Genomic DNA, 24,660 nt, shown 5'->3' with positions numbered 1-24,660 from the left:
ACTTGCATCATAAAGGCTGTATCCAGATACTATTGCAATAATACTCATTGCATAATGGAGTCTACTGAATAAGTGCTTTTATCTAATGAACATGTGGTATTACCTAAAGAATAGCTACTACAGTACATAATAAATAAGTACTTTTATCTAATAATTGAGTCAAAATATATTGATTTTAATACCTACTGAATAAATACTAGTATCTAATAGTTAGTACTAGTGTCTATAGGTACTCATATAGTCTCACACAGAATTAGCAGATTTCTGCTAATTTATTAGCCATCATTGAATCTGTTTATTTACTTACTATATGTAAATAAATTAAATTATACATTTATTCAGATTTGATATTAATTTCAGCCATTTTAACTAATATGCAAATGTTTATATGACTTATTTACAATACAATATGTAAAGAAATATTTTCTGTCTTTTAGTAGATACAGTGCTCAGCATATATAAGTACACCCCTCACAAATTCTCTCATTTCAATTAATATTTTCTATAGGAAGCTTTACAATATTGTATTTCTGCATATACTTAGATTAGTCAGTACTGAAGCCAAACCTGGAGCTAATCTGGAGCTATTTAATAGAAATATTAAATAAAAAAAGAGCAAAATTCCAGAGAGACAAAAAAATTCATCAAATTTTGTAGTTTGTAATTTCCCCCCCCCCAATATTTCACATGAATTTAAATGTTTTATATTTCTATTTAAAGATGTTCATCTAAAGATCTTCAGTGACTAAATTATTATTTTAATAAATATAACCGTTTAATAAATCTGTTTTGTTTAAATGCAAAAACATATATTGCCTATATTCACTGAGAAATGAATAAAAAAATATTCATTTTCAAAACAGGGTGTACTAATTTAGGTTGAGCACTGAATATTATATGGGACACTTGCTTTGTCTAATCGCATTTGCATTGAAACCCTTAAATAAAAGTAAAAAAGTAATGATTTATGTCATTTAAAGTTTTGTTAGTGTAAACCTGCAGATTTTGTACAAAATTCAGCGCAGAAATAGCAAAAAATATCCACAGAGTCTGTCTGGCCCTGCTGATACAGTATTTGATAAATAAGTACTTGCATTTTTCAAACAAGGTTCTTAATAAGCTATAATATAAACCATACTACAATCTAAAAAAAGTAAGTACTAGTAGCATGAAATACTAGTAATATTTATAGAACAAATTTTAAAATGGCTTGTCATATACAGAGAGCCAGGCAGGGTAAATAAAATCAGAACTGGCAGAACTGAGCCTCTACACTAGCAATGAAAAGCGTTAGCTGGGCAGGCTGAGCCCTGACCTTCACCCGAGACAACTGCTGGAGGTGTGCCAGCGCATCGTGCCGCACACCTGCCATCATGGCCTGGTGTCTCCGTAACTGAATGAGGAGAAGGGTGAGCTCCTCCGGCTGCTCCACAGGTCAGTAGGGTACAATCAGGGCAGAGAGAGAGTCCGTGATGAGATTACTTACACAAATACCAACAAAAAAAATAGAAAACTGCCTCCACCAGCAGAGGAAAATGAAGTGAAACTTAGTTGTGAAACTAAAGTTGTGTTGTTTTTTGTGTGTGTGTGGGTGTGTGTGGATTTAATGCCCAATTTTCTGGCATTTTAGTGGTATTTTTTGGCAACATTTGCTACAAAAGAATGTATAATTTACTTGATTTTCATTTGGAAAACAAAGAAGTAGAAAAAAGTATTTACCGTTTTTCCATGCAGGCTGGGTGCACTGACTGTATGTGTGATGTAAGCAGACGGAGGCATTGAGTGTCTCTCTATTGTGGCCGACTGAAGAAAAACATAGAAAGACTGTAATTAATGAATGCAAAATGAATGTAACTGAATGCAGCACACGTTAGCATCATACAGTATTAGCACTGACTTGAAAAATGGTGAAAGCCATGTCCTGTATACTAAAAAACAAATACTGAATTTTGTTTGCAAATTTGCGCACTAAAATTCCATTTGACAGGAAATGTCATGTGAAACCAAATCAAATCCACTAAACAAAATCATTTAAAAGTAAGATTTGTTGCATAATTACATTTAATCCTGTAGCACTTGAATTAAGATTTAAGATCCAAGAATCAGATTTCTTGTTACACTATGTGTCATATCAATAATCTTCATATTCATTGGGGAAAACAGTTGACTTGCCTTCATTCAACTCTTCAAATGTTTACTGGCTGCTCTTGCAGAATAAACATATAAGTCTGGTCAAAACTGGTTACATTTTGCTGAAGGTGCCCCCGTGGTGTACTCCCGTCCAGTAGTTGTCAAGAACAGTCCAAAAAATCCAGTATTTTTATTTTTTTTTTTCACAATTCCAGTATCACCCTAAAACATGTATGTGCTATTATGATTTGCAGTACAGAATACTAACTACCCATCAGCATTAGAAAGTTTTAGCTTTACCATTGCTTTTAACTTAGAATGATCAATCGGTTAACTTTTTTTCATCTTATGGTTCATATTCTTATTGTTTTCTTGCATCTTTTTATTGTTGTGCTGTTTTGCTTGCCTTGTATTGTTGGTATTTTGCCTTGTAGCGCTTTGAGTTTAAGAAAAGCACATTACAAATAAAATGTATTATTATTATTACTGTTATTATTAGATCCATTTGACGATAAGGACTGTCAGTCAGCTGCTGTCTATGATTATTGTTATGTAATTTTTAAAATTATTGTTTAGTGTTATTATTAACTGAAACTGCAGAACCAAAGCTACAAAATTTGGTTCTGTGTACACTAGTACAACTGAATGACAATAAAGTTTGTCAAAGTCAATGGGCTCTATTTTGACGATCCATGCTCAAAGTGCAAAGCGCAGGGCGCAAAAGCAACAAGGGCAACAAGAGCAACAAGCAACTTATTCTCTTAATGAGTTATAAAAAACTGAGCGTTTCACTAGCAAGAAAACAGTTAAACAGAGCATCTACAGTGCGAGAATGAGAGATGAGCCTCATTTTTTACTTTCGCTTTCAATCTCGTAGATAGGGAAACGTGTTATACGCACAGATATCCATTAGCCTATACATAATTAATTTCGTTTGTCAAGCGCAAAGATTTGTTTCAAAACTATTTCTAAATTCTGTTCTAATTTCCAGCAAACTAATAAATGAACAATAATAACGAAGTGTGGTCAAAAAACTGAGTTATCCAAATACACATGTTATGCCCCATATGGTCTAAAACCTGACAGATGGGCAAATCTAAGCTTGTTTTTAATAAAAAATATATAAATATGCATATAATAAATAATACTGCAAATATTGATAACATTATACAAAAGCAAATCGTTATGAATAAACTGAAAAAGCCCCCCGAGATGAAAAAGGCATGAAAGTATGGTTTTTATATTTATGTAGGCTAGAAAATAGTATGTTTTTTAATATTTTAATCCTTTATATTTTTATCCTATATATATCCTTATTATATCCTATATATAACCTTAATATTTTAATTCTTTTTCATGTGTAAAGATATTTGCGTATTGGTGTAGCCTACATCCTGTCTGTATTAAGCAATGTTTAAGCGAGGCGCACAACTAACACGCTCCGTGCTGGACTTAAGACCGGCTTTGTTCTGGTCTATTGAACAATCTATTATAGTTTCTCAAAATAGCAACACACCAGCAATGCGCCTCAACACGCTCCTTTTTTAGACCAGAATGCCTATGGGCGCACATATGAGCGCAAATGCATTTGCTATTTAAACAGCGTGGTGCAAAACATCAAAATGACTCTTGTGCCGAGCTGAAACTAGCAAACAACAATTGCGTCGCGTCTTGCGCCGCATTGCGCCAGGTGTATGATAGGGCCCAATAAGTGGAGCAAACCACAACTCCTGAACAAACAGGAGGAGTTAAAAAATGTACACAAACTAAACATATCAACATACATATCTTGTACATGTATTGAGCACTGCATAAAACAAATAATAATCGATCAAAGTATGGTTCTTACACTCTGTGAAGTGTTCTGGTTAACCCTAGCAAAGATAATGAGTTGTACGACAATCAATATTGGAGATACTTTTGCACGCTGAAGGAAGGATGACACCATGGCTGAAGTATTTCTCTTAGGCAGGTAATGTTCTGTTTTGAAAGTATTTTAGTCACGCAGAGCTGGTGTAGATTTAGTTGTTATGAATGGGTTATATGCACAGAAGTGTTGTTCAGCCGCTGAAATCTTCCAGCGATAGATCGATGTGACTATTTTCAATTTCAAAAGAAACCTTTTACAGCATCGATAATGTAGATTTTATTTAGTTTAATAACAAAACAGATTTAAAGAGCGCTATTCCGCCTAGCCTGCTTTACTGAGGGGAAGTTGCTTTTATATTCACATTGGTTCATTTTTGAACAATGAAAACCTGTGACGCACTCCCTATGTTGTTTACTGTGCTACTTTGAATATTCAGTCTGAAATAGCATGTAAGTATGGCTTAGTAATAGGTGTAATTTCATAGCATATTCCAAAAGCATAGTTGCTTTAGGACAAAGCGTGTAAGAGAGTGAGACCAGCCATCCTTGCACCATTGCATGCATGAAATATTGCACATTATGACAAGCTTTGCTTACTACACAACTGAAAACCTGCTAGATATAATACAGTTTTTCATTCAGAGTTATAGTATTATAAACGTATATAACTATATATAACTATAACGTTTTCTAACTAGCGAATGACATGATCTAGTGGGTTGTCTACTGTCATCGTTAAATGGGCGCGTTTGTGATTTCAAGAGGCGTGGCTTTGGATGGAAGGGGTGGAACAGTGTTTCAAAGATATTATGCTAACGAATAGCATTAAGACAGATCACCTACTGCACCTTTAAAGGTATTTGATCAATTTACCAAAATCCCTATTTGATCACTTAAAACCATTAAAATGAAATATTTGTGATTAAATAATCATTCAGGATTCATTCCTCATTTTGTGTTAGACTTGAGCTTCTTTTGATTATAAGTTCAGCTTGCTGGGTGAAAAGCTTTTTTTATATAAGCACAGACAGAAACTGTAAATGAAGAAAATGAAGAAAGTATAAATCATCCACTCGAGCACTTTGTGAGTCTGGCACTCATTCCATTACAAAGACACTACTGATAATTCAATGCCGAATTACGACTCTGTTATGGACAGATGGACTAATGCTGGCAGTTTGCAAACATTGAAGCCGAGTGTTATTTGCTCAAGAGTTTCAGAGCAGTGTTAACATTCATCAAGACGGCTCTAGGTACATCATTCAGACTCATTTTAAAGGTTGCTTTTGAATAGTGCAATGTGTATTATGTAATCTCATAAAAAAAGAAAAAAAGAGGTCATGTACAGTGCTGTGTTTTGTTACTTCCTGCTCTATAGAACATTTATCAAACTGAAGTAATATATGTAATAAAAAAACATCTTTTTTTGTAGCACACAGAATTTACTTTGGATGTTGGTGGAGATCAAAACTAGAGAACATCCATTATGTTCCTAAAATTCAAGATCACTCTATGAAGCTTTCTTAACAGAAACAAAAGAGCAGTTTTAAGGCAAGTTGCATACAGTTGGGGGCAAAATGATTAGACCTTCTGTGAAATATTTATTCTTTTCCAAATATTTCATTCATTCATCTTCCATCAGCTTAGTCGCTTTATTTCTCAGGGAATAAACTTATCCAGCATATGTTTTACACAGCAGATGCCTATCCAGCTGCAACCCAGTACTGGGAAACAGCCTTACACACTCATTCACACTCATACACTATGGCCAATTTAATTTATTCAATTCACCCATACCGCATATCTTTGGACTGTGGGGGAAACCGGAGCACCCAGAGGAAACCCATGTGAACACAGGGAGAACATGCAAACTCCACACAGAAATACCAATTGACTCAGCTGGGACTCAAACCAGCGATCTTCTTGTTGTGAGGCGACAATGCTAACCATTGAGCCACCCAATATTTTTTAAGTGATAATTACCGTAGCAAGGTAATTTTCACAGTGTTTACGATAAAATGTTTTCGTCTGGAGACAGCCTTTTTTTTGTTTTATTTTGGCTGGAATAAAAGCAGTTATTTCATTTTTCAAAATAATTTTAAAGTTAATATTATTAGCCCCCTTAAACAGAAATTGGGGAAAAAATATAATATATATTTTATAATGTAAAATATAAAAAGAATAAAAATTTAACAGGACTAATAATTCTGTATATTCTGAAGCACGGTATAAAACTCATCAAATTGAGAGAACACCTTCAAGTTATGAGTATTAATTTGGTGGTAATTTCAATAAATATCTAACAAACTGGCAACCAATTTATTTATTTAGGTCATTCTATTAATTGTTTAACTGAGAAAAACGAAACCAACGTGTGCAAGGTATTTAATGAAAAAATGAGGTGAAGTATCATGGTTTGAGGTTTGTTCATAGCAGAGTTTGGCTTTTTACATACATAGACACATGACAGAATAAATACACATGTTAAAGGTGCAGTAGGTGATCGTCTTGAGAAACATGTTTTGTTGTGCTGGTTGAAAGTCTTTTCACATTTCACATTCAAATAGTAATGATTAAAGTAAATGATCTAAATAAATGTATATGTATTTTTAGCTTCTGGGTAAGGCATAAAAATAAAAAATGTTCCACCTAGCCTAAATTACTGAGGGGAAATAGGTTTTATATTCACATTGGTTGATTTTTAAACAAAGACAACCTGTGACGCGCTCCCTATATTGTTCACCATGTTACTCTGAATATACGGTCTGAAATAGCATGTAACTATGGATTAGTAATAAGTGTAATTCCTGTACCCTGCCGGCCAACCATTAAGCATACAGTAGTTGCGCATATGACAGCGCATATGAGAGTGAGACGGGCAATCCTTGCAAACTTGAAATATGACAAGTTTTGCTTGCTACACAACTGAAAACGTGCTAGAAATAATACAGTTTTTCATTCGGAATTGTAGTATTATAAAGTACTTTAAAGTTTTCTAACTGGCGAATGACATGAACTACTGTCATCTTTAAAGTGCGCACATTCATGTTTCAGGAGGCGTGGCTTTGCACGGCAGAGAAAGGACTGTGTTTTAAATATATTATGCTAACCGGTTAGCATTTTGGCAGATCACCTACTGCACCTGTATTCTGTATTTAGTCACATGAGGTTCCTTCCATGCATTTGTCGCTCAATCAGCCAGTTTTCATGTTGGAAAAAAAGCCCCCTCACACCCTTAAAGCAAAACTTTAAAATAATGAAATGACAGCCCAGAGTCCCGATCTAAACCTGACTGAAAATATCCGATTGAAAAAAATAGATTGTCAATCCGACAATTGTTCCAATCCGATTGTCAGCAAGATTGGAAAGAGACTGAAGGAGGTGAGCTTTCAACAAACCGAATGAGAGGCTATTGATGTCTTGTGAGTGACTACTGATATGCCGAACTTACTACTAAAGGCTGTAACTTTCAGAGATTTCAGAAAGTAATTATTCTTTGTGGTAAAATCATTGCTGTTTACTAATACTTGTCACTGTACAGTGCTCAGCAAAAATGAGTAAGTAAGTACAGGTTTATTTATATAGCACCTTTCCCAGACATTGAGTCACAAAGTCTCAAAGACTCAAAGTCTTGCAATAAGAGAGAACAAGTAAAAGAACATGACAATAAAAAGTATTACCCAAAGAGTACAGCCCATTTAGAAAATTTACATTTTTAGAAATGGAATATTTCCCAGTGGATTTGTGCAAAACCTAAATACATTTAAAATAAACAGTTATATTTATTAAAAGAAGAGTTTGGTCACCTACATATTTAGGATTAAAAAGATAAAACATTTAATTTAAGTTTATTATATAACGTTATTTGGGTAGCACGATCGCCTCACAGCAAGAAGGTTGCTGGTTTGAGGCCCGGCTAGGTCAGATGGCATTTCCTTCGGCAAGTTCTGCCCGAGTTTGCGTGGGTTTCCTCTGGGTGCTCCGGTTTCCTCCACAAGTCCAAAGACATGCGCTATAGGTGAATTGAATGAACAAAAATTGGTCAAAATATATTTGTGTGATTGCAAGAGTGCATGGGTGTTTCCCAGTGTTGGATTGTAGTTGGAAGGGCATCCGCTGTGTAAAACATATGCTGGATAAGTTGGTGGTTCATTACGCTGTGGCGACCCCTGATTAATAAAGGGACTCGCCAAAAAGAAAATGAATAAATGAAAAGCGTTATTTCCCAAGAAAAGTACAAAATACAATAAAAAATAGACTAAATCTCTCTCAACCCCATCACATAAAGGCTGTTACGCCGGGTTCACAATGTATGAGTGACGGATGTTAACAACCGGGACTCAGCGTCAAGTAGGAGAGGTGCATGAGGCGTACGGATATGTTTTCTGTGCAGATGCTTCCGATTGTTTTCGATTGAACTACATTGCTTTTACAAGCATTGATTCGGTTGTACATAACATCTTTATTCTGTGAAAGCCACTCTTAATTAATAAAATTACATATAAAGTAAATTGAAACTGAAAGCATTTACTGGGGCACTGGCAATTTTTACTGGGGCAGCTGTCAGAGTAAATGGGGTCTAGCGATGCCCCTGGCCACAACTAAAGTTTATAGTTGCATACTTTAGATATGCAACAATCTGGGTGGTATGCTTCTTTGGGGTTTCTCCACACCATAACTCTCCCGGAAAGACAGTGAAGCTAGACTCATCAGAGAACAATACAAATTTCACATTGTCCAGAGACCAAGATTTTCACTGCTGGCAACACTGAAACCGACGTTTAAAGTTCCTAAATTGTTCAATAAATCTGATCTTCACTGAACATCAAACCACTATCGCCTGTGTGCTGTGAAGGATAAGCATTCACATTACTGACCTTGTAGGATCGTAAACGGTGTGGAGAGTTTGATGGTGGCACCTCCACGATGGGCCTGTCCTCCAGAGGTCTGACCGTCACCCGCTCCGCTGGTGTGTGTGGTCTTCGAGGAGACATCAGTCGGGTTCCAGGAGGTCCAGGTGGAGGTATGTCTGCCAGCGTGGGAGGCACAGAAACAGAGCGGGAAACATCAGAGTTGTTTCTGGTGGAGGACACAGCGGTGGAGTAGTCTGGAGCTGGAGTGTACACAGGGGCAGTGGGGCTGCCGTGCCGAAATTGCTGTCGCTGCTGCCATTCGAAAAGCTGCCATACAGTGTTGTCGTGTGTTGTGGGTCGCTGCGTGTGTCCATGGATCTTCTGGAAGTGATTCAGCCGGTCATGGGAATATTTGTATTCACTGGGCAGCAGATGATGAGGGGCTGGTGGGCTTTGCCGTGAGGTCTTTGGTAATGACTGGTATCTGTCCATTGTGCCGTACTTTGGATGAATAGGAGGAGTCCGACGTGGGATGGTACTCTCAGAAGAAACAAATCTGTGATAAATAAATAATTTTAATATTCAGGGTTTTGACTAATCAAAAATACATGAATAAAAGTTGCACTGTGAAATATTGGACCATTTAAAAACTATGTTTTATTTTAATATACAGTGCTCAGCATATATAAGTACACCCCTCACAACACATACAGTTGAAGTCAGAATTATTGGCCGCCCTGTATTATTAGCACCCCCCCCCCTGTTTTATTTTTCCCCAATTTCTGTTTAACAGAGAGATTTTTTTAGACACATTTCTAAAGATAATACTTTTAATAACTCATTTCTAATAACTGATTTATTTTATCTTTGTCATGATGACAGTAAATAATATTTGACTAGATATTTCTCAAGACACTTCTATACAGCTTAGGCAAGTTATTGTATAACGATGGTTTGTTCTGTAAACTATAATAAAAAAAATTAGCTTAAAGGGGCTAATTATTTTGACCTTAAAATTGTTTAAAAAAATTTAAAACTGCTTTTATTATAGCCAAAATAAAACAAGTAAGAATTTCTCCAAAAGAAAAAAATATTATCAGACGTACTGTGAAAATGTTCTTGCTCTGTTAAACATCATTTGAGAAATATATTAAAAAGAAAACAAAGTTCAAGGGGGGGCTAATAATTCTGACTTCAACTGTATTCCTACAAAATGTAAAATAGCTATAAAATGCCATGAGATTGCGCTGGACTTTGCTTGGTTATTTTTGTGTGATCAGAATTTGCAACACATTAATTCCACAAGTTAAATCTGCAACTTTTATTTGCAATAATTGCAGTCTAGCAGCCTTTTCTCAGTGTTTTCACAGGTATTTGAATACATTTATACAGTGCTTAGCATATATAAGTACACCCCTCACAAAGCTATTTTTTAAATTCATATTTTTAATAGGAAGCTATGCAATATTATATTTGTGTATACACATTAGATTAGTGAGTACTGAAGCCAAATCTGGAGCTTATCTAACAAAATAACTTATATATAACGGTCCAAAAACTAGTACTGCCAAATTTATATGTAATAGAAAAATATTAAATACCAATTTAAAAAAAGAGGAAAAATCAAGAGAAGAAAAAAATTGTACAATTTAGTTGAAATTTTGTTGGTTGTAATTCTCTTTGAAATATTTAGCTTGAATGTAATCGTATTATCTTTCAATTTCTAAATATGTTTGGTGACTAAAATATTAATTTAATAAATGTATCTGTTTAGTAAATCTGTTTAGCTTAAATGCATCAAAAAATATCGCCTATATTCACTGAGAAATGGATAAAATATTCATTTTCATAATGGGGTGTACTCTATTATACTGAGCACTGTATATTGCAAAGCAAATTTACATAAAGTACACTGCAGTTGAAAGGTTTGAGGTTGATAAGATTTGTCTTTGAAAAAGACTCTTTAAAATATAGTAAAATCATTATTATTATTATTATTATTATTATTATTATTATTATTATCAAATATCATTTAACATAATTGACAAATTATAATAATAATAAATTCCTGTGTTGAATATTGAGCATTCATTACTCCAACCATCATTATCCATAATATAATGATCTGCTCAAACAACATTGTCTATTATTTAAAATGTTGAAAAGTTTTTTTATAGGATGTTATGAAAATGAAAAAAGAAAATATAGCATTAATTAGAAATGTTAATATATCATAACATTATAAATGTCCCTTTTGATAAGTTTAATGCATCCTTGGTGTTTTTTTATTGATTTTAAGATTTTATTTTATGATAATAAACAGAAGTGTAAATATATTTCAATAAACATCACCACTTGCATGTTATATGTTTACCTATTTTCTTCCTGCCAACCCAAAAGAAAATATACAAAATTAAAAGAAAAAGTGGTCACTGAAATAACTTGAAACTGAAAAAAGTAATGATTAGTCAAAAATGACTGAAAATAATTGAATAAAAATCAGATATTGCTTTTGAATTGTGGTTCAAGAGAAGCATTACTAGTAAAACTGGCCTCGAACAACTAAAGGGTACTAACAATTTTGTTCACGTCTGTACGTATATCTAGTTTGTGTACATTTGTGCCACTTTATTCAAGTAAAATGAGTTTGAATTAAAGGTGTCGTGACGATGACTTCTTATGAACTCGACCACTAGGTGGAGATATAACCCAAGACACTTCTGCATAACATCGAGCACAGAGGTGGCCAAATCTTGCCCTTGGCATGCACTTTCCTGAAGAGCTTTGATCCAATCTTAATAAAATGTGTGTGACAGATGTTTACATCCATATGCATCTGCAGACTCACCCGTGGCGTTCCTCCTTCTGTACTTTCACCCAGTTCTCCACCTGCTCCAGTGTACTCCTCCTGTGCACTTGAACTGGTGTTTGAGCGGAAGGTGTAGCCCCTCTCTGACATCCAGGCATGCCGTTCTGCTCTATGGGTGTCCCGTTCCTCTGCACGACCGGCGGGGTGGAGACGGCTCTGGAAGGAGCTCGAGAGGGAACCCGGGAGGGTGGCGTCGACCCTGGAGCCAAAACCTCCACCTCCACTACCCTGCTGCCAGGAGATTTACTCCTGGCCTGCTCCATCTCTCTCGGAGTAACCTGGATCTCCACCTCTCCAACAAATGCCTCCCGCTTGTCCTCCGGCAGCCCGTCACTTTGGATGACCTCCGGATCGGGAATCACGTAGCTGTTGATGTGGTTGGTCTGAGGGACGGCCTGCTTCTTGAGCTTCTCTGAAACATTCACGTGGTCTGGATGATCACACTCGTCTCTGTGTGACACAAACATATGGTATGTGCAAAGGTCAGTGAGGGTTTTATGAGCCTCTTATATGATGCCATTATCATGCTGCTGGATCACATGTCACGACAGTAAGATCAACACCATTCCGCAGAATAGAGTCTGTAGAGTCCATAAAGTAACTGAACACTCACACATGAGGGAATTTGATCATGAAGTTAAATATGTCTCTAGTATGTAAACTGATCAGTCTCTAAGATTCACAACTTTCACAGATTTTAAGCTGGATCAAGCTCTGGCAACAATCCACAACACCCAAACAACTGCAGTCGCCATATATACAGTTGAAGTCAAAATTATTAGCAATTCTGTGATTTTATTTTTCAAATATTTTCAAGGAAAATTTTCACAGTATTTCCTATAATATTTTTTCTTCTGGAGAAAGTCTTATTTGTTTTATTTCAGCTAGAATAAAAGCAGTTTTTAATTTTTTTTAATCCATTTTAAGGTCAAAATTATTAGGCACCATAAACAATTTGTTTTATCGACTGTCTACAGAACAAACCATCGTTATACAATGATTTACAACGACTTCCCTAATTAATCTAACTTGCCAAGTTAACCTACTGTTATTAACCAAGTTAAGCCTTTAAATGTCACTTTAAGCTGTTTAGAAGTGTCTTGAAAAATATCTGGTAAAATATTATTTACTGTCATCATGGCAAAGATAAAATAAATCAGTTATTAGAAATGAATTATTAAAACTATTATGTTTAGAAATGTGTAGATAAAATCTTCTTTCTGTTAAACAGAAATTGGGGAAAAAATAAACAGGAGGGGTAATAATTCAAGAAGGCTACAAATTCTGACTTCAACTGTATATATATTCAACATTTCTAATTAACAATACAATGTGAGTACTAATTAATAAAAAAATTATATTGGATATTATATTTGGCTGAAAATGTAATGATGTCATTGTGTTGGATGGAAAAAAGTATGATAGATATTACAAAAAGGAACAATTGATCAGTTATTTGATATGTAATTGATCACTAGCTCTATCTGAATTGGTATTTAGCAGTGTTGGATGAAGATATTTTTAAAGGTAATATTGTATATTACAGTCTTGAGTCACTTAATAAGGTAGCTAAACGTGCTGCCTTTCAAAGATAGAGTTGTGAAAGTATGTGTTATGTTATTTTTGCTTTTTTTAAGATCAACTAAAAATATCCATAAATTATACATTTTCCATATTTTGTGATTCGTGTTTTATTATTTTTAATTTTATTATTATTATTATTATGGTGGCGCAGTGGGTAGCACGTTCGCCTCACAGCAAGAAGGTCGCTAGTTCGAGGCTCGGCTGGGTCAGTTGGCATTTCTGTGTGGAATTTGCATGTTCTCCCAGTGTTTGCATGGTTTCCTTCGGGTGCTCTGGTTTCCCCCACAGTCCAAAGATGTACAGTATTGATGAATTTGGCGTATGTGTGTGAATGAGTGTGTATGGATGTTTCCAAGTAATGGGTTGCAGCTGGAAGGGCATCCGCTGTGTAGAACATATGCTTGATAAGTTGGCGGTTCATTCCGCTGTGGCGACCCCAGATTCCAAGGGACTAAGTCGGAAAAAAAGTTAATGAATATTATTATTATTAGTGGCACGGTGGCTCAGTGGTTAGCACTGTCGCCTCTCAGCAAGAAGGTTGCTGGTTTAAGTCCCGGCTGGGTCAGCTAGCATTTCTGTGTGGATTTTGCATGTTCTCCCCGTGCTGGTGTGGGTTTCTTCCGGGTGCTCCAGTCCAAAGACATGCGCTATAAGTGAATTGAATAAGCAAAGTTGTCCGTAGTGTATGTGTGTGAATGTGAGAGTGTATGGGTGATTCCCAGTACTGGGTTGCAGCTGAAAGGGCATCCACTGTGTGAAACATATGCAGAATAAGTTGGCGGTTCATTCTGCTGTGGCAACCCCAGATTAATAAAGGGACTAAGCCAAAGGAAACTGAATGAATTATTATTGTTATTGTTTATGCTTTATTTCTTATGCACTGTGAGACAGTGATCTTTCCTTCAACAACCTTTAATGTTAAAAAGTTTGAAAAAGGGATTATGACATTTTTAATAGTTTGATATTAGTCTGTTATATTACAAACTTAATTCTCTCTATATTTTTTCTTATACAATATATTTTTTCATGCCACTAAAACAGTGGTGGGCAAACTCAGTCCTGGAGGGCCGGTGTCCTGCACAGTTTTGCTCCAACTCTGATCAAACACACCTGCTTATAGATAATTAGTGATCTTGGAGACACTGATTAGCATGTTCAGGTGTGTTTGATTAGAGTTGAAGCTAAACTATGCAGGACACCGGCCCTCCAGGACTGAGTTTGCCCACCCCTACACTAAAACATTAGTAATAGTCACACTTATAAAATGCACGGTTGAAGTTTCATTATCAAACGTCAACAGAGCAGAGATCAACATCCCATAATGCAATTAATAACCGTAAATAAACAGGAAAAAAATTAATAAATCATGAAATATGGAACCTGTAAATATATATATATTTTTTACAGCATAGATAAAATGGGATGGGAATATAAGAAACTTCAATAAGAAACAAAAACTGTAGGTGGCAGTAAATGTCTAATGAGTCATTTAAGTCACTGGGTCATTTATGCATGGCTGATTCATTGAGAAATTAATTGCTGTGTTTATGAATGGCAGTTCATGTGAATTATGGGATGGGTACATTGACCATAACTCTTCTTATTACTCTTCTTATTAGCACATTTTAACTTAATATATATGTTATATCTTAACCTTAATATATATGTTCTTCTGTGCATCACAATTTACTAACTACGAATAACGGTAATAGGCCAATCAGTACTCAATATTCCAAGCAGATTATACAAGGTCAAGCAATTTTTCATAAGTTTTGTGCTTTTCAGAAATCATGTGAATGATGCAAGGACAGCTTTTGACATTCAGTAATAAGAAAAAAACAGAAGGTAGAATGACTAGCACCTTGGGCATTCCCCTGATGTAATATTTGAACGAAATAACAGAGAAAATGCACACTGACTCATTGATAAATCCTCAAGGATACACTGTTGAAAATGTAGTTAATAGCACAAAATCTGCATTTAAGCTGACTCAAAAAGGGGTCCTGACATGAGAAATCCAATTTGCCACAAACATTTGACATATATAGGCTCTTTGATCAATGAACACACCCAGCAAGTCACTTAAAATGTCCTCCGTATTATAAACAAGGCATTTCTTTAATCAAGCTCTTAAAAACAGCTCGTCTGGATATGAAGATGCATGTGATCTCAAGGGGCACATACATTTGCAAATACACTTCATCCAGAACAAAACGCAGGCGTCACATGAAAATCATAAAGAAACAATTATTATCACATTCACCATGGAATCCAAGGAATAATGAATACAACAAGACAAACTGAAGCTCGATAAGGAAAGCTAGTTTACAATAAAATCCCATCTAAAATCAAGTGTCTATTTTGTCTATTTAAGTATCTAGTAGTGTTTATTCTTTAGATACTACATAAACATTTAAAATATACTAGTATTTATTCATTAGATACTAGTTATTATTTAGTACTACTCATTCATTCTGGAACCTATTTAGATACTAGTATTTGTTTATTAGACACAAGCCCTTATTTATTAGATACTAGTATTTATTTCAGTAGTACTAGTAACAGTAACAGTAGTAACAGTAACGGGTCACACTTTACAACAAGAGTCCATTAGTTAATGTTAGTTAATATATTTACTAGCATGAACTAACAATTAACATTACTTGTACAACATTTTTTTTATAGCTAGTGGAACATTATCATAAACTATAGGTTTAAGTCTTGTTTCTAAAAAAAGGTTTATAATAAGTAAAAACTAGTATATATTAAAATCAGTATTCAAATCTAGTCAAATCCAAAAAGTTGATGTCTGAATGAAAGATCCCCATGTAAATGTGTTATTAATATGGCAACAATAATACTTACTGGTCACTATTAAAATAATTATTAGTATATTAAAAAAGTTCTAAGATCTAATAGATTAGCAACTAATTAATGTGTGCTAGTGTCTAATAAATAGGTACGTACATTGGTATTCTTATCAATAAAATAAGAATTAGTATATAATGAATAAGGCGATGGAGTGGCGCAGTAGGTAGTGCTGTTGCCTCACAGCAAGAAGGTCGCTGGTTTGAGCCTCGGCTGGGTCAGTTGACGTTTCTGTGTGGAGTTTGCATGTTCTCCCTGCGTTGGAGTGGGTTTCCTCCGGGTGCTCCGGTGTCCCCCACAATCCAAAGACATGCAGTACAGGTGAATTGGGTAGGCTAAATTGTCTGTAGTGTATGTGTGGGAATGCAAGAGTGTATGGATGTTTCCCTTATCAACATATGCTGGATAAGTTGGCGGTTCATTCCGCTGTGGCGACCGCAGATTAATAAAAGGACTAAGCCAAAAAGAAAATTAATGAATGAATCTAATGAATAAGTTCAAGTATCTTTGTTACTGAAAAGATAGTATCTTCATGTACTAATATTTAAAGAATAATCAGTAATAGTAATAGTAACTCCAAGTACTTAATGAAAAAGATGCTGCTTTTTAGGATTAATGTTAAAAATGATAGATTAGAACAATTTGGAACAGAGAGAAATAACTTTCACTTTGGCATGACAAGATTAAACAGCTTTGAAATTAACATTATACTGTAAGTGAACCTCAAACAATAAAAATAATAAATTGGCATAGAAATGACAGGCAACTGCTGTTCTAAGCTGAATGTAGTGCTAAAGTATACTACTGTACATGAACAGCCCTTACAGCAACAATGAGCACTAAACAATCTGTTGAAATGCATGAAAAAATCATTACTTGGTTTCTTCAAGCTGTGGAAAGAAAGTAAAAGCTGTGGAAAGAAATCCACAGTCCAATGCAATCATACAAATTTAATTCCAGCTTCTAATTGTCCGGATGTAGCTGTCCAAACGTGACATGATTAAATCAGGCCCTCAGTGAATCTACATTTGGAAAAGACACTGCCGATGGGAGCTTGGCTCTCTCTATTAGAGTTCACTCTACAGTCAAACACTGAAGCTGCACAGACTAAAATGAAATAGCCTCTAGTGTTTCTTTCCATTCACACACACACAAAGTCTCCAGCAAACAGCTCTCCATCTGCATTTTAACATGAACAGCTGTTCCCTTAGGCCTGACAATATCCACCGTAGAGATGTTATTATTGTTTAAAAAATGTTTATTTTACTTTATTCAGTTTATTTAGACACAATTCTGTAATGTCTTGTGAAAAAGAGTACACTTTTATCCTACATAAAGAATTGATTACCTAAAAATATTTGTTTAGACACTTTCTGCAAGTGTAAACTAACTGCAATTTAGATCAACAGTCAAGATGGTTGCAACCCGCATGAGCTGGATTAATTAACTTATGGAACCTCTTAGCATTTCCTCTTAAGCACGTTTTCATGTCATTTCAGAATTGAAGATTATAGTGTACTGCTCACTCTATGCTTTATGGGAGCATTTATGGTAAACATACTTGAATGTTTTATTAACTGATAACATATTAACTTTAAATGTAATAGTAAAGTACTATAGTAAAGTATAGTAAAATGAAGAACTTCACATGTGCAGGTTCATGATTCATTCATGTTCTTTCTGCTTAGTTCCTTTATTCATCTGGGGTCACTACAGTGAACTCAAGCATATGTTTTACACAGCGTATGCCATTTCAGCTGCAACCCAGTACTGGAAAACATCCATACACTCTCACCTTCACACTCATACATTAAAGCCAATTTAGTTTATTCAATTCACCTATAGCGCATGTCTTTGAACTGTGGGGGAAACCGGAGCACCCGGGAAGAACATGCAAACTCCACACAGAAATGCCAACTGGCCCAGACAAGACTCAAACCAGCGACCTTCTTGCTGTGAGGTGACAGTGCTAACCACTGAGCCACCATGCCACCCACATGTGAAGGTTAAAATAAATTTAATAAAATATGCCATATTTATCTTGTAATACTTGAAGTATGTTATAAAATTATCTAAAATTACAACATTTAATTTGATATTCCTACAAACTGTGCAAGTGTACTCTTTAAGTTTAAGTACGGTTAAAGTGATGCTGAAATTCATTACTATTGTCATTCATTCATTCATTTTCTTTTTGGCTTAGTCCCTTTATTAATCCGGGGTCGCCACAGCGGTATGAACCGCCAACTTGTATTATTAGTCAGTACATTAAAAAAATAATAATAAATTTATTGATATGAACTTTTAATGTTGGCTAAGGAAAGCCCATTAAAATGCAAAATGAAATAAATGAAGGAAGAAACAAACAAACAAACTACTTTTTATTCTAATCTAGTCACAGGATATTAGCATGAAGTACCCTTGATAGAATGTTTCTAACATGTTTTAGCGTATACAGCGGGTAAAAAATGTTGAACACAACACAATATTTCTCAGAAAACCAATTTCTAAAGGTCCTGTAGACATTACATTTTTACCAGATTTCAGTAACAACCAACGCAATCCATACATGCAAAAAAAAAAAAACTTAATTGGCAACTAATTAGTTTAGAAATTAAGTTATGTACAATATTACACATGAAGAAAGGGAACTGTAAAAAGGCATGAAAAGCCCAGACAACAGCTGATATCTCTCAGCAGTTAATCAGTGGCCTTGCCCCTCTTCAGTGTAAATTAACATTAGATGATTTAGTCCAACATCTACATTACTAGATGATGAAGATAAAACCAGTGTGGACATTGTAGCAGATCCCAAACACAGCCAAGAAAACTCTCAATTGGTTTCAGAAAAGAAAATAAAGCTGTAGAATGGCCCAGCCAATCACCTAACTTGCATCCAATAGAAAATAAGAACTAAAAACAAGAGTTGATAGACAAGACCCACAGAACCATTTTTACATTTTACAGATTTTTACACTATGTTGAAGTCTAAAGGGGAAAAAATCAGACCTGAGCAATGTATGCAACTCTATTGTCCATACTAGAGTCGTCTTGAAGCTGTCATTACCAAAAACGCCTTTTATACTAAGTATTAAATACATTTCAGTAGTTCAGTACATATTCCTGTGCCATTCCATCGTTTTTACACACAACAATTTTTTCAGAATTTTAGTTGTTTGATTTATTTGTATGTTTGGATTAGGGTTGGCAAAAGTATCAACTTCAGTATATCAGTAATCAGTACTGAAATTTAAAGGTCCATGAAACCCCCCTCTTTCGGTTCAAGTCTACCTCCGAATTTTTGAGTGAACAACTGTTGTCACTTGGCTCACAAAATGAGACACAAATCTGAGGAGACCCATCTCTTGCCCTATCTATTTCAACCATTAGCCCTGCCGGAAATTTTTAAAAATAGGCGAACAGCAGCACGGATATAGCCGATGTGTCTGAATGGTAACAAACTCAACTGATAAAAGACAAAGTCCGCCATTCTCAATTCTCATACAGCTCTCCCAACAAAAATGCTTGGTGCAAACCAACAGCTTAGCAGTATTAGCCCTGACAGCATCGCGGGGAAAACATACAACAAACCCTGTGCTCTAATAAAGCACGTGCTCTAATGAATAATTAAGAAACAGGGTCTTCTCATAGGATAAGAAATCTCCGCTATGAATAATGAGAAACCAATGCGTCATCATTCCACTAGCAGATGCGCGATACGTCATCGATTTTTATCCCGCCCCAAAAATTATTTTAAACCCGGAAGATGAAATTAGCTGACAAAAGCTCAAAAATATCCAAATATTCCCACAATTAAAGCTGACAGTTGCTAACATTGTCTTAATTGATGCTCAACACACACAACTCTTTTAAAATTGCAAAAAAAGTACTCCAGGGTGTCTTGAACCTTTAAAAAAAATGTAATTTCCATCCATTTCCCACTAACATTTGAGTGCTGTTGAGCACATTTTTAAACACAGCTGATTGGCCATTGTGTTCATGTGCTCATAAGATATTACTGCAATTAGCTGTGAAGGTCATTGGTTTACTCTTCACCGCTGTTCACCAAGTGCAAACACAGATATAGACTGGATAGTTTCAAAGCCGTGTAGGTCAGCTGACATATGATTGATCAACTGATCGAAGTCTATACGTTTAACAACCACAAAGTGAACTTCCTGTCAACAGCTCCTTTAGAAAATCACTTATTTTGTTGCAAGGACGTTAGTTCAAGCTGTTGCCATTAATTAACATGTTAGCACAATTAAAATGTTTTAGCACATGGGTAACAAGTTGCTGACTTGAATTAGTATGTGGTAAGAATGAATAAGCATGACATTTTCAGACCAACATAAAAATAATCACACTACTTTTTCTCAATAATATTCAAACTATTCCATTATGATTAAGCCAAACAACAGACAACCTTAGGCTTGTGCTATAGAACAAATTGCTTGCGCTTGTTGTGGGCGTATTTAAGGTGATTTACTCAAAGTGCTTCACAGTATGCGCAAAACAAACAATACAAAGCCAACAGACACCAGCACAAAATATGAATCCCACATTCCTACAGTCGACCATGAAACGCCGAGTCTACATGACTGATTCCCTTCAAGCCACCAATCAAATAGTACAGGCAATAAAACTCATCAAACATAAAAATGAAAAGCCACTGTATGATTCTGCGTTATGAAAAGTAATGAGTCAGACTGAGGCATGGAATATCAAGAGTCTGATTTTCTGCCTCAATGGCTGCCAGCTCAAGCTGACACTGGTCTCATTAGTGTTAGGCTGCTATGACAACTCCAAGATCCTGCCGTGATCCCAATCCGGTGCCTTGGTTAACGACATCACCAGACGTGACATCAAACTTATCAATCATTTATGGAATTACTCATGGCAAAAAAAAGCATTGCTGGTTTTACAAGTAGAGGCGGGCAATATTGAAAAAAGCATGATCAATTTTTTACTTCCATATTATTTTAACTTGTCCTTGTTACGTTGAACTACTGTTCACATTTAAGAACTGAGTAAGATTATTTAACTACATGTATGGGTGGCAAAGTGGCTCAGTCGTTAGCACTGTCACCTCACAGCAAGAAGGTCGCTGGTTTGAGTCCCAGCTGGGCCAGTTGGCATTTCTGTGTGGAGTTTGCATGTTCTCCCCGTGTTCGGTTGGGTTTTCTTTGGCTGCTCTGGTTTCCCCCACAGTCCAAAGACATGCCCTATAGGTGAATTGGATGAAATAAATTGACTATAGTGTATGAGTGTATGTGTGAATGCAAGACTGTATGACTGTAAAGGCATCCGCTTAATGAAATATATGCCGGAATAGTTGGCAGTTCATACTGTGGCGACCTCTGATAAATAAGGGACTAAGCTGATGGAAAATGAATGATTGCGGTGCAACAATACAGACTTCTCACGGTTTGGTTTGGTTTTTGGTCTTAGGTATGGTTCAGTATATGATAACTTACCTTAGTTATTATTAGGGTCAGATGGAATCTGTGGACGTTTTTTACTATTTCTGCTGAGAATTTTGGTAAAAATCTGCAGATTTCTGAGGAATGATTTAGGGAGTATCATAACTAAAACCTTAATATGTAAAAATAAAAAAATTATATCTTTTTAACTTTTATTTAATGTTTAAAATGCAAATCCAATTAGATTAACTTATTTGGTAAACAAAGCAAGTCTCTCACATAATATCTCTACTAAAAGACAGAAAATATTACTTTATAAACTGCATTGTACATAAATCAGATGAACATTTTCATATTAGTCAATATTACTGTAATTAATGTAAAAACTGAATAAATATAGATTTACACACATTTCCTCAAGTAAATAAACAGAATTAATGATGGGCTAAAAACCTGCAGAATTCTGCACGCACAGATTCCGTGTGGGCCTAGTTATTATCAACGAACTCTCTATTTGGTTGTCCATGATTAAATCGCTATGCCATTTCAGAAGTCTGTCTGAAATCAATTCTGTGAGGTGCCTTCATCCAGAAACCCTGCCTCCAGAGTCCATGCTTGATAGAGCAGTGAGGCAACAAATCAGCAGCCTACGCTTGTGTTCAGCCAGTGTGGGTACTTTCTGTCTGTCTACTGATCCCAGCATAAATGCTAGCAGCCCATTAGCCGTTAAGTTCAGTTGTACAGTTTAGTCAGTTTATTTTAGCTCTACTTTGCCCATATACACTGTAAAAAATAAAATGACCATTTGTTCAGCACATTGTACTTTTTCTGTCATATATGCTTAGAATTGTGAATAACTATTGATCTACATAAAAATATATGTTATGTCAACAATATTCGCTAAAATGTTATGTCTACATGTTTAACTGAGTTTTCTGGACAAACATTTTTGTGTTGAACAGGAGCATTGATATTTAAATATTTTGCGTATGCGTCATGTGACGATCGAAAACTACGTTTGTTTATCTGTTGCTTGTAAGAGGGTTGACACAGTGGCGCAGTCGGTAGCACAGTCGCCTCACAGCAAGAAGGTTGCTGGTTCGAGACCCAGCTGGGTCAGTTGGCATCCCTGTGTTCACGTGGGTTTTCCTCCAGGTGCTCTGATATTCCCCACAGTCCAAAGACTGCGGTACAGGTATGTGAATGGGTGTTTTCCAGTATTGGGTTGCAGTTGGAATGGCATCCGCTTTGTAAAACATATGCTGAATAACTTGGCTGTTCATTCTGCTGTGGCGACCCCAGATGAATAAAGAGACTAAGCCAAAGGAAATAAATGAATGATTGAAGTAGTAAGTTTGTGTTTGTCATTTTTAAGTAAAATGATTAAAAACAGGATACTATTCTAACTAGTACTAATTATTTATTTTGCAAATTAAAAAAAAAAAATCATACAGTGAACAGAGAAAAATGAATTGACTCAATAGCAGTAACTGTGGCTTCAGTTGATGTGACAAGAATATCTTTGTTAGTACAATACAAAAATCAGCATTGCATGAATATAAACAAAATTATGTTAGCTGAACAAAATAATGTTACTGAGAAAAACAAAAAACAGTTGTTTAGACAACTCAAAGTTCCCTCCTGCATCAAATTGCCTTGTTTTTTTATGTTTTCTCAACAAATAAATTTTACAGTGTACATCCAGTTTACATTAAGTTTACACGGCCTGCATAAACAACATTTACAAATAGCTTTTTTCATAACAAGAGGCTCTTACACTGCAGACATGCTGTTTTCCCTTTAGCATAAACTCCACTGTCAAATCAAAATTCTCATGGTCTGCATCTGAAATGGTTCAACTGGCATAAATGATTTCTAATTTATCAGCTCTAATAAATCAGCCTTACTTTTCCAGGAAGATAATTATAACATTAAAAATAATGTGGAAATTTATGTCGGCACAATAGCCTAGTGGTTAAGGCACTAATATACTGTAAAATGCAACAATGCTTTAGGCGTCGCAAGTTCATGGACTTTCCCGATCATTACCACCTCTTTCTCCCACTTCACTTCCTGTCATTTTACTGTCCTGTCAAATAAAATCTTTAAAACAATAAGCATTTATCAGCTGATTCCAATATTGCCGCAGATAAATGAAGCATCCTCCAGAATTTTCCTATTTCTCTTTGTAGTATGAGGTACAGTATGTGTTTTTGGTGTATTTTGAGTATTCCTGCAACACGTGAGCTGAGTGACCGTCTGAAAGCCAGACAGCAGAGAGACAGAAAGCTGAGTCACTGCTCAGCAGCGTCTGCTCTTCTGTACTGACAGAACAAAACACACCGCAGCGTCGATGTCAATCAACAAGACTGACACACCGGCAAACACAACATCACTTAACACAGTCTGCACTCAACAGTACTCTCGAAACACAAACAACAGCGGCAAATTAAAATTACATCAGATTAAGCTATATGATTTTAACAGCTGCCTAAAACATTACACGCTAAACTATAGATAAAAAGATTCTTCTTCTAATAAAAAAGAATACTATAAGAATAAGAATGTAAGATGTAAAGCCTAAATGTAAGATATATACAGTTGAAGTCAGAATTATTAGCCCCCCTTTTATTTTTTTTATTTTTATTTTTTTAAATATTTCCCATATGATGTTTAACAGAGCAAGGAAATTTTCTCAGTATGTCTGATATTATTTTTTCTTCTGGGGAAAGTCTTATTTGTTTTATTTCGGCTAGGATAAAAGCAGTTTTTAATTTTTTAAAATCCATTTTAAGGTCAAAATTATTAGCCCCTTGAAGCTTTACTTTTTTTCAATAGTCTACAGAACAAATCATCGTTATACAATAACTTGCCTAATTACCCTAACCTGACTAGCTAACCTAATTTACCTAGTTAAGCCTTTAAATGTCACTTTAAGCTGTATAGAAGTGTCTTGATAAATATCTAGTCAAATATTATTTACTGTCATCATAGCAGAGATTAAATAAATCAGTTATTAGAAATGAGTTATTAAAACTATTATGTTTAGAAATGTGTTGAAAAA

General features: G+C 35.3%; 1 protein-coding gene across 15 annotated transcripts in view; it reads right to left on the bottom strand.

Moving 5' to 3' along the window:
* The window catches only part of plekha7a (pleckstrin homology domain containing, family A member 7a), a 203,523-nt gene that overhangs the window by 35,704 nt on the left and 143,159 nt on the right, over positions 1 to 24,660 (bottom strand). For 10 of the 15 annotated variants that reach the window (XM_056478798.1, XM_056478811.1, XM_056478797.1 and 7 more), the window contains 4 exons: positions 11,701 to 12,171; positions 8,877 to 9,408; positions 1,720 to 1,803; positions 1,316 to 1,423 (listed from right to left, as the gene is read on the bottom strand). In XM_056478798.1, the coding sequence (XP_056334773.1) occupies positions 1,316 to 1,423; positions 1,720 to 1,803; positions 8,877 to 9,408; positions 11,701 to 12,171 (1,195 nt within the window). The remainder of the gene's footprint in view (positions 1 to 1,315; positions 1,424 to 1,719; positions 1,804 to 8,876; positions 9,409 to 11,700; positions 12,172 to 24,660) is intronic. The other 5 variants (XM_056478812.1, XM_056478805.1, XM_056478802.1 and 2 more) reach the window with 2 other exon arrangements.

This window comes from Danio aesculapii, chromosome 18 (genome assembly GCF_903798145.1).
Source record: "Danio aesculapii chromosome 18, fDanAes4.1, whole genome shotgun sequence".
Lineage (NCBI taxonomy): Eukaryota > Metazoa > Chordata > Actinopteri > Cypriniformes > Danionidae > Danio > Danio aesculapii.
This window is presented reverse-complemented; position numbering and strand designations above follow the sequence as displayed.